Raw genomic sequence first — 10,950 nt, forward strand, 5'->3', positions numbered from 1 at the left:
CATCCTGTCCACGTGTGTGTGTGTGTGTGTGTGTGTGTGTGTGTGTGTGTGTGTGTGTGTGTGTGTGTGTGTGTGTGTGTGTGTGTGTGTGTGTGTGTGTGTGTGTGTGTGTGTGTGTGTGTTTGTGCGCGCGCCAGTAAGTAGGGGCTGTTTCTCTTTTACCCGTCGCTTCATATCCCATAAAAATCTCTCTCTCTCTCTCTCTCTCTCTCTCTCTCTCTCTCTCTCTCTCTCTCTCTCTCTCTCTCTCTCTCTCTCTCTCTCTCTCAATTACTGGTCCCCATTTTCCAGTTTCTTCTTATCTCCCTTCCAGCCTCTCTTCATCTTCCCTTTGTGTAGCTTTACCCTCATCACTCCGTCTCCCCTCAGCCTTCACAACACCCGTACCACCAGCACCAGCAGCAGCAGCACCACCACCAGTAGTCTCCCTTCCCCCCTCCCTTCTTGCTTCCCTCTCCCCGACTCGTCACGCCTCCGGGCCCTCTCGCTCTCTCTCTCTTTCGCTCTCTCGCTCTCTCTCACTTAGGAACTGAGGATGCGAGATCGATGTTTCGGTGTGTGTGTGTCGCGGGTCAGACAGCCACGGGGGTCTTTGGGCTGTCGTTCGTGTTGATCGGTGTGTGTGTGTGTGTGTGTGTGTGTGTGTGTGTGTGTGTGTGTGTGTGTGTGTGTGTGTGTGTGTTTTAGTAGATGGTATTCACTGTATTTATTCTTTTTTTTCTGATTTTGCCTTTTTTCCGTTCATTCAGTCTCTCGTATATATTTTTTCCCGTTTCTCTCTCTCTCTCTCTCTCTCTCTCTCTCTCTCTCTCTCTCTCTCTCTCTCTCTCTCTCTCTCTCTCTCTCTCTCTCTCTCTCTCTCTCTCTCTCTCTCTCTCTCTCTCTCATGCTTTTCACTGTGCACCAATTTCAACTGTTTCGAGACTTGCTTTTCTTCCTAATTACATATTCGATTCTAATTAGTGTGGTACTCTCGTTATTTCGGTGACGGTGGCTGAAGAAGAAAAAAAACAGGTGCATTAGTGAGAGCAGAGCAACGTGAATGAGGCGGGAGGGCACGAGGGAGAGTGTGAGGGAGAGCGAGGATGAGGGCAAGGAGCAGGCGAGGTTGAGGGCGGGTGATGTAATGAGTGAGGGGAGCGAGAGGAGGGTGACTGATGGTGAGTGAGGAGCGAGGGGGCGTGGACAGCAAGGTATGAGGGGAGTGGAACTGGTAGAATGACATGGGTAGGTGAGTGGATATGTGGGTGACTGGGTGAGAATTGAGGGCGTGGGTGGGTGACTGGTAGTGGGTTGCGTGCTAAGCCAATCGGGGGGAGGGGGTGGAAATAGATTGCGTGCACCTTACTAAGCTTATCGTGGATGAATGAATGAATGGGTGAATGTGTGGCAGTAGATTGCGTGCACCTCACTAAGCTTCTGCCGCCCACACGGGTCATTAACAGCACAACAGCACAAGGGTTTTCTCTCATAATTATAAGAAAAAAAAAGAAAAAAGGTCCTTCCAACAGGTAACATTTTTTCTCTGCGTCCGCCCTGAAAAGTGTGTAATCAACATTCACTCAAGAAAACTTTTAGTATTTTGCTTCCCGCCCCTGAGTGCTGGGGAGCGCGGTGTGGGGGAGGGAGCTAGGCTGTAGTGCTTGGATGGGGGGGAATAGGGGGGCAGGAGTGACGGAGAGCCGAGTGGGGCACGCCGCCCAGTTTACTCCTGTTGACAGAAGCGAGGGGGAAACGGCAGTTTGTCAGTTTGCTTTTATTTTTTCCCTATTTCTTTTGGTAACGAACGTTTTGCTCGTGTGCAAGAAACTGAACGAGAGAGAGAGAGAGAGAGAGAGAGAGAGAGAGAGAGAGAGAGAGAGAGAGAGAGAGAGAGAGAGAGAGAGAGAGAGAGAGAGAGAGAGAGAGAGAGAGAGAGAGAGAGAGAGAGAGAGAGAGAGAGAGAGAGAGAGAGAGAGAGAGAGAGAGAGAGAGAGAGAGAGAGAGAGAGATGCCGCTGTTGTTGTTGTTGTTATTATTATTATTGCTGCTGCTGCTTCTGCTGTATTTGTATATGTTGTTGTTGCTGTTCTTACTGCTCCTGTTGTTGTTGTTGTTGTTGTTGATGTTGTTGTGCTTCCTCGTTCCCCCTTATTTTTCGAGAATTTTTACCTCGCTTGATATTGAGATTTTATTTTTCTCCCGCGTCCGTAAAACGAAGGGCGGCCGCCAGTCCAGGTTAATGTGGACCATTTAGCTGTATTATTTCCAAGCGGGTTTATTTTGCTGGCGTTTTGGGAGCGCCGTCCGCCGGGGTGACTTGATGGGACCGGCGCGGCTGCAGGGGAAGCTGGAGGGTACAAAGAGAAAGAAGGAGGCGAGGTACAGCGACAGGGAGGAATGAAATATACAGGGAGGGAAGGATGCAGGGAACAGGGAGAAAAGGATAAAGAATAGAAGGAGGAAACCATATAGAGTACAGTAGGAAGGATGCAGGTTACAAGCAGGGAGAGAAGCAGGGTACAACAGGAAAGGGTACAGGTTACATTGTGGGTGGGATAAAGGGCAGAGCTGTATTGTAGGAAACAGGGTACGTGCAAACGGGAAATAAAGGTGCACGGTACAACGAAGGCAAAGAATATAGGGTAGACCAGCAGGAGGGAAAGGTACAGGGTGCAACAGTACGGAAGGATTGAGGGGAGGGTGGCAGGTGAGGATTAGTGAAAGGGAAGGATGAAAGGGAAAATGGAAAGAAGGGATGAAGAGAGAGAGAGAGAGAGAGAGAGAGAGAGAGAGAGAGAGAGAGAGAGAGAGAGAGAGAGAGAGAGAGAGAGAGAGAGAGAGAGAGAGAGAGAGAGAGAGAGAGAATCAGACAAAAACAAAGGCAAAAAATAAATAAGTAAAAATTAAATATACACATACCGAAAAATTGAAGAAAGGAAGAAGGAAAAGGAAAATAGAAAGAGAGAAAGAAAATTGAGAGAGAGAGAGAGAGAGAGAGAGAGAGAGAGAGAGAGAGAGAGAGAGAGAGAGAGAGAGAGAGAGAGAGAGAGAGAGAGAGAGAGAGAGAGAGACGGTTAAGAATTCCGGCCAACCAGGAGGAGGAGAAGGAGGAGGAGGAGGAGGAGGAGGAGGAGGAGGAGGAGGAGGAGGAGGAGGAGGAAGAGGAGAAGCCACATCGCGCAGCAGCTCCCGTGGCGGCTCGTTAAGAGAATGATTCCAGACTGTTTTAATCCACACGAACAGAATCCTTGTCTGCTTCTCCTCATCCCCTTCAGCCCTCCAGCCCTCCCTCCCCGCCCCTACCCCTTTCTTTTCTCTGTTTTAAACGTTCTTCTTTGCTCTTTATCCAAGGGGGAATTACGTTTTAACGGTGGGGAAGTGCATAAAGGAGTATGATATTCTCTCTCTCTCTCTCTCTCTCTCTCTCTCTCTCTCTCTCTCTCTCTCTCTCTCTCTTTCCGCCGTCTAATTAAGAAGCAGAAGGCACAATCGCTCCGCACCCGCCCCGTACAGAGCCTAGCAGGGCGGCGCCGCGGGCCACGCGAGAGAGGGAGGGATGGAGTAGATGAGATTACTGTGCCTTACTTACACGTGCTGCGTCTTATGAAGGTGTGCGTATCTCTCTCTCTCTCTCTCTCTCTCTCTCTCTCTCTCTCTCTCTCTCTCTCTCTCTCTCTCTCTCTCTCTCTCTCTGCCTGTCTCAAATTTTCCATGATAATCGTCATTTTCTAAGCTCCCTTTATCATTTTCCTTTATCTTCCTCTCTTTCTTCTTTTTTCTCCCCTCCGGCTCCTCTTGTACCGTACCATCCTCATCCTCCTTCACCTTACCCCCTTACCTTCTTTACCTCTGTGCGTCGCTCCCTCACCCTTTTCTCCTCCTTTCCTCCTGCCCTGCTCGTGATGTTCCCTAAGGAGAGTCCATGAGAGGGAAGGGTGGGTGCTGTAACGCGCTTTTGGTGGATGAAAACGTGTAAATATTTGATTCCTCTTAAACTGCCTCGTCTCTGCTGGCCATTGTCTGGAACGGCAGCTCTGTGTGTGTGTGTGTGTGTGTGTGTGTGTGTGTGTGTGTGTGTGTGTGTGTGTGTGTGTGTGTGTGTGTGTGTGTGTGTATTCGGATGCTGATGGGATGGTGAATGTGTCAGGGCGTGGTTGGTGTGTCCCGCCGTGTGTGTGTGTGTGTGTGTGTGTGTGTGTGTGTGTGTGTGTGTGTGTGTGTGTGTGTGTGTGTGTGTGTGTGTGTGTGTTGGGGGAAGGGAGGAACGATATGACGTGTTGCTCCTGCCTGACTGGACGACTGGACGACTTGGAAATGACCTACTAGTGCCTGTGTGTGTGTGTGTGTGTGTGTGTGTGTGTGTGTGTGTGTGTGTGTGTGTGTGTGTGTGTGTGTGTGTGTGTGTGTGTGTGTGTGTGTGTGTGTGTGTGTGTGTGTGTGTGTGTGTGTGTGTGTGTGTGTGTGTGTGTGCACGAGACTCCTGGAGGCTATTGGTGGCATGTGACGACCTCTTTGCCTGAAGGAAACGACTTGGACAGGTCGACAGGCCGCTGGAGGTGGAAAAGGAAGGCTTAGAGTGGCGGGAGGCGCAGGGGAGAGACGCAGGGGGGAGGCGCAGGGGGGAGGCGCAAGTGGAGAGATGCAGTGGAGAGGTGAGAGTAGAAGAAGGAGAAAGAAGAAGAAGAGAGAGGAGATGAGGAGGTAAGACTGTTATTGGGGACGGAGGAAGAGGAGTGGACGTCAGGAAGACAAGAAGGAGGAGAAAAAAGAGGAGAGGTAAGAGGAGGAAAAGGAGGAAGACTCTTATTGGGGAGGAAGGAATAGGAGTGACCGTCAGGAGAGAAGGGGAAGAGAAATGAGCTGAGGAAAGGGAAGGGAAGGGAACCAGGAGTTATGGAGGAGAGGGGAAGCGAAGAAGAGAGAGAGAGAGAGAGAGAGAGAGAGAGAGAGAGAGAGAGAGAGAGAGAGAGAGAGAGAGAGAGAGAGAGAGAGAGAGAGAGAGAGAGAGAGAGAGAGAGAGAGAGAGAGAGAGAGAGAGAGAGAGAGAGAGAGAGAGAAAATTGAGCATTGTCAGGGATGTGGGAGAGGGGAGTGTTTCAGTGGGGAGGAGAGGGAAGGAGGGATGATATGCTGGAGGGGTGAGGGGAGGTAAGGGGTGTAGAGGCAGTAGTCAGGAAGTGCCCTTAGTTTGAATTCTCCAGCCTTGCAGTTTACCTTCCAGGGAGACTGACGAAGGGAGGAGGCAGACCCATCAGAACATGCTGGCTGATTGTGGCAAGAGAGAGGAGGAGGAGGAGGATGGACGAGAAGAAGAACAAGAAGAAAGAGGAGGAGGAGGAGGAAGAGAAGGAGGGGGAAGAGGAGGAGGATGGACAAAAAGAACAAGAAGAAAGAGGAGGAGGAGGAGGAGGAGGAGGAGGAGGAGGAGGAGGAGGAGGAGGAGGAGGAGGAGGAGGAGGAGGAGATGAGGAGAAGGAGGAGGAGGATGAGAAGGAGAAGGAAGAGGCGGAAAAGGGAGAAAAGGAAGATGATGAATGAGAAGAACAAGAACAAGAACAAGAACAAGAATAAATAAAAGAAGAAGAAGAAGAAGAAGAAGAAGAAGAAGAAGAAGAAGAAGAAGAAGAAGAAGAAGAAGAAGAAGAAGAAAATTATAAATAGGAAAAGAAAAAAGAAAGATGAAAAAAAATTGTAGAAGAGAGAACACAAAAGAACACAAAAGAAAACAATAACAGATCTGTATTCCGTAAATCCCTACCAGACTGTAAAATAAAAAGATAGCAAAGATGAAGGCTCCTCCCCACCCATCACCCTCTCCACCTAGAGCCGAGGAGAAAAAAAAATTGGACCATGCATTGTGGAGAAACTGAAGGAGGAGGAGGAGGAGGAGGAGGAGGAGGAGGAGGAGGAGGAGGAGGAGGAGGAGGAGGAGGAGGAGGAGGAGGAGGAAGAGTAGGAGGAAGAGGAGGAGGAATAAATGAAAAGGTAAAGAAGCTGAGAGAGGATGAGAAATTCGAGGAGATGGAGGAAGAGGAGGAAGAGGGGGAAGAGGAGGCGAAGGAGGAGGAGGAGGAGAGGGAGAAACTGATAAAAAGATTGAGAAGTTGGAAGAGGATGAGAAACTGGAAGAGGGGGAGGGAGAAGAGGAAGGATGGAGGAAGAGAGGAGGAGGAGGAGGAGAAGGAAGAGGAGGAGGAGGGATAAAAAAAAGTGAACAAGGAATGAGAATGAAATAGAGGGGAGATGATAAAGCAAAGAAGATGAAGAAGGAGAATAAAGACAAAAAATAAAAATGAAACGAAGAATAGTAGGAGGAGGAAGAGAAGGATGAGCGAAAAGAGGATAATAAAAGAAGAAGAACGAGGGAGAAGAAGAAGAAAACGAGAAGAAGGAAAAGAAGAAGGAACAAAACGGAAAGAAGGGAAAGTGAATAATGAACCAGAGAAGGAAGTGGACAAAGATTAAGATGGAAGGAAGACAAGAGAGAGAGAGAGAGAGAGAGAGAGAGAGAGAGAGAGAGAGAGAGAGAGAGAGAGAGAGAGAGAGAGAGAGAGAGAGAGAGGTGAGAAGGAATGTGGCGGAGTGAGGAGAAGAGAAATTTATGGAGAGAACTAAGAAAGGGAGGAAAAAAATTGAAAGCAGGAAAATGTAAGGGGGAGAGAGAGAGAGAGAGAGAGAGAGAGAGAGAGAGAGAGAGAGAGAGAGAGAGAGAGAGAGGGAGTAGTTGGATACAAGAATCAGCTTTAAAAAAATAAATTAGACCAAGTCTTTCGTCACCTCTCTTGTTTTCCTCCATTTTCCTCCTGCTGCTGTTTTATTAACTTATATTTTTACTTGGGGATGTCGTTGTCGCTCTCGCTCTCTCCCTCTCTCTCGCTCTCTCTCTCTCTCTCTCTCTCTCTCTCTCTCTCTCTCTCTCTCTCTCTCTCTCTCTCTCTCTCTCTTTCCCTCAATTTTCTTTCTCTCTTTCTATTTTCCTTTTCCTTCTTCCTTTCTTCAATTTTTCGGTATGTGTATATTTAATTTTTACTTATTTATTTATTTTTTGCCTTTGTTTTTGTCTGATTCTCTCTCTCTCTCTCTCTCTCTCTCTCTCTCTCTCTCTCTCTCTCTCTCTCTCTCTCTCTCTCTCTCTCTCTCTCTCTCTCTCTCTCTCTCTCTCTCTCTCTCTCCAGGAACACAGGAATGCCCTCATGACTGTAAATTCTCGCCAGACGATTTTCTTTCCCCTGCAGATGTTCCTCCTCCCTGGCCACCCCCCCACACCTCCCTGTCCATCTTCCCTGTCTCCTCCACCCTCCCCAACCAGTCAGTCAGCCAGCCAGCCAGCCAGCCAGCCAGTCAATCAATCAGTCACTCAGTCAGTCAGTTACACATCATTCTTGTCCACCCTTTCTTCTTCCTTTTCCTCTCCCCAGTCAGATAGTCAGTCAATTAGTCAGTTAGTCAGTCAGTTAGTCAGTCAGTCAGTCAGTCAGTCATGCAGTCTTTCCACTACTCAATCACTTTTCCTCTTCTCGTCTTATCTACTCGTTTCTCTAATTCTGAAGTCCACAAAGTTTCCTCTTCTCTCTCTCTCTCTCTCTCTCTCTCTCTCTCTCTCTCTCTCTCTCTCTCTCTCTCTCTCTCTCTCTCTCTCTCTCTCTCTCTCTCTCTCTCTCTCTCTTATACATAACTTTTTTCACATCCTTCCTAGTCGTTTCTCTATTTCATATCCATCTATGTATTTCCTTCCTGTGTGTTCCTTTGCATTCCCTTCCTGCAGTCTTCTTACACTCGTCTTTCGCGCCTTCATACACTTCTTCCTCTCTCACACTCTTAGCCTTTTTTTTTTTCACAACCTACCTAATCGTTTCTCTATTTCGACTCCACCTGAGCAATTTTCTCCCCGTGTATTCCTTTGTATTCCCCTCCTGCAGTCCTCTTACACGCGTCTTCTCCACTCGCCATTCGCTCATTTCTCCCTCCGCGTGTGTCCTCCCTGGCCCGGCTCCCTCCAGCGCACCCCAGACTCCCTCCCCAGCCGCCTATTCCCCGTCCAGGCCATGTAATCTTTCTCGCAGGCATGCAATCTTCCTCAGACCCGTGCTAAGCCTCCTTCACCAACACTTCACGCGGACCCTACTCTCTCTGCCCCGCCTCGCCTCTTTTCCTCCCTTTCTCCTTTTCCTCTCTCTCTCTCTCTCTCTCTGTTTTTCCTCTTTCCTTTCTTTTCTCTTTCTTCTTCCCCGCATTTAGAGATCTCCTCCCTTCCTGCCTTCTCTTTTTCTCATTTTCTGTCTTTGTTTCGCTTTCTCCTCTTTCCTCTTTCCCTCCTGTTTCCTCCCTCCCTTGTCTTTCTTCACTCTTCCTCTCCGAGTTCAGAAATCTCCTCCATTCCTCCCTTCCCTCTCTTTGTTTTTCCTCTTCCCTCTCTCTCCCTCCTCACTTCCTCCCCAACTTTAGAAACATCCTCCTTTCCTCTCCTCTCTCTCTACTTCTCTTTCCTCTCTTTCTTCTCTTTCCCTTCCTTTCCTCTTCGTTTCTCCATATTTCTCTCTTTCTCTCCAAGTTCAGAGACCTGCACGTCTCCAGGAATGGCTGAGAAGAGGAAGAGAAAACAAAGAGGGATGGAGAAAAGAAGGAGGAGGAGGAGGAGGAGGAGAAATGAAGGAAGAGAACAAGGAAAATAATGAAGTGAGACACCTATCTCTGTTTTCTATGATCGTTTTCTATGATCGTTTTCTTTGGTTCGTCACGCTAAATGTTTCTCTCGTATATATTGTGTGTCTGTGTGTATTTTTAACTATTTGTCTGTTTGTTTGTTTGTGTGGCTATGTGACTCTCTCTCTCTCTCTCTCTCTCTCTCTCTCTCTCTCTCTCTCTCTCTCTCTCTCTCTCTCTCTCTCTCTCTCCTGTCTGCGCTGCAACGTCTCTCAATCTTGGTAGTTTTTGCCGAGAGAGAAAAAAATACATGAACGAGAGAATCAGGAGAGAAACGAGACAAGAAGGAAGGAAGGAAGGAAGGAAGGAAGAAAGAAAAAAAAAGGAAGGATGGAAGGAGGAAGAAAGGAAGGAAGGAAGGAAGGAAAGAAGGAGGGAAGGAAGGAAGGAAGGAGGATAGGAAGGAGAAGACGTGAGGAAGGATGGAAGGAAGGAAGGAAGGAAGAAAACATGAGCCAGAAGAAAAAATAAGGATAGAGATGAAAGAAGCACAAATGAGAAGGAAGTGGAAGGGAAAAAGGAAAAAAATGTGGAAATGTTGATGAGAGAGGAATAAGAATGTGAGCGAATGAAGGAAGGGAGAGGAAAGAAGGGAATGTAAAAAAATATAAAGAAAAGACGGGAAGAAAGCGGATAGATTAAGAAGGAAGAGAGAGAGACACACACACAGAGAGAGAGAGAGAGAGAGAGAGAGAGAGAGAGAGAGAGAGAGAGAGAGAGAGAGAGAGAGAGAGAGAGAGAGAGAGAGAGAGAGAGAGAGAGAGAGAGAGATTGAAGAAGCTTTATGTAATTGGGGAAGAAGAGAGAAAAGAAGGAGAGGGGAGAGAGAGAAGAGGGAAGAAGCAAATGAGAAACCAGTGAAAGGGTTACAGAGAGAGAGAGAGAGAGAGAGAGAGAGAGAGAGAGAGAGAGAGAGAGAGAGAGAGAGAGAGAGAGAGAGAGAGAGAGAGAGAGAGACTGGAGCGATCACGGAAGTGGAGAGAAAAGAACTGAGGGAGGGAGAGGGGAGAGGAAAGAGGACCAACAACCAGGGAGAGGGAGGATTGTGGTGGGGGTGTTGGCGGGGAGAGAACAGAAGAAAGAAGAGAGGGAGAGGGGTAGAAGCAAGAGATGCAAGACTGTGGCTGGGGAGGGAGACTGGGAGGGGGTGGAACTGCTGTTGGAGTGTTGGGAGAGTAGGGGAGGGTTGCATTGGGGTACTGGGGTTTAGGAGAGCTGGGGCAGGACTGGGGAGGGCTGGGGCAGGGCTGGGAGGCCTGGGGAGGGCTGGGGCAGGGCTGGGCAGGGCTGGGAAGGGAAGGGAGGACTGGGTAGGGCTGGGCAGGGCTTGGGAGGAAAGGGAGGGCTGGTGTGAGCTGGGGAAGGTTGTGGAGGGATGGGCAGGGTTTGGGTAGGGCTTTGGGGAGCTGGGAGGGCTGGGAAGGGAGGGGAGGGTAGTCTTTTCCTTCCAGCCGTCCCATGGTGAATCGGCGGCCCACCGACAGATATTCATTGAGAAACAGACAAAGTATCGGTCCTGCCCATTGTCCTTTTTATTCCTCCTCCTCCTCCTCCTCCTCCTCCTCCTCCTCCTCCTCCTCCTCCTGCTCCTCCTCCTTCTCCTCCTCTTGCTGTTTCTGCTTGTCTTCTTCCTCTCGCAATCATCTCTGCTCTCTCTCTCTCTCTCTCTCTCTCTCTCTCTCTCTCTCTCTCTCTCTCTCTCTCTCTCTCTCTCTCTCTCTCTCTCTCTCTCTCTCTCTCTCTCTCTCTCTCTCTCTCTCTCTCCTCGCACGGTTTCCATATCCCTTCCCTCTATTCTTCCTTCTCCTTCCTCATCCACCCCTCTTCCCTCCCTTCTCCACAATCTCTCATTTTTCTCTCCGCTTCTCCGTACCTCTTTCCTTCCTTCATTTCCCGTCATTTCTTCCCTCCCTTCATTTTCTCCTGATCCATAATTCTTCCCTTTTTTCCCACTCCCTCCCTTTCCTCCTCTTCTTCCTCCTCCTCCTCCTCCTCCTCCTCCTCCTCCTCCTCCTCCTCCTCCTCCTCCTCCTCCTCCTCCTCCTCCTCCTCCTTCTTCAGAGCTATTCCTTCCGGTAGCATAAAATCAGCCTCGAATTATTCAACAGACGACGAGTGTGTTCAAGTGGAAGGAGAGGCCGCGTGTGGACACGTGGAGGAAATTACCGTGAGAGAGAGAGAGAGAGAGAGAGAGAGAGAGAGAGAGAGAGAGAGAGAGAGAGAGAGAGAGGGGTTGCTTATTCTTATGTTATTTTTATGTGTGCG

General features: G+C 48.9%; 1 protein-coding gene and 1 long non-coding RNA gene across 2 annotated transcripts in view; one reads left to right on the forward strand and one right to left on the reverse strand.

The window, feature by feature from the left end:
- The window catches only part of LOC135101420 (uncharacterized), a 50,170-nt gene extending 44,810 nt beyond the window's left edge, over positions 1-5,360 (forward strand). The window contains exon 4 of the long non-coding RNA XR_010269266.1: positions 5,204-5,360. This is a non-coding gene — a long non-coding RNA (uncharacterized LOC135101420). The remainder of the gene's footprint in view (positions 1-5,203) is intronic.
- Positions 5,361-8,455: 3,095 nt separating this feature from the next.
- On the reverse strand, positions 8,456-10,145 carry LOC135101046 (uncharacterized). The gene is made up of 2 exons (XM_064004620.1): positions 9,644-10,145; positions 8,456-8,562 (listed from the first exon to the last, which is right to left on the reverse strand). Exons 1-2 carry the CDS (start codon positions 10,143-10,145, stop codon positions 8,456-8,458), a joined length of 609 nt encoding a protein of 202 aa, XP_063860690.1.
- Between the last annotated feature and the right edge of the window lie 805 nt (positions 10,146-10,950).

The sequence above is a fragment of the Scylla paramamosain genome, chromosome 6, assembly GCF_035594125.1.
Source record: "Scylla paramamosain isolate STU-SP2022 chromosome 6, ASM3559412v1, whole genome shotgun sequence".
Lineage (NCBI taxonomy): Eukaryota > Metazoa > Arthropoda > Malacostraca > Decapoda > Portunidae > Scylla > Scylla paramamosain.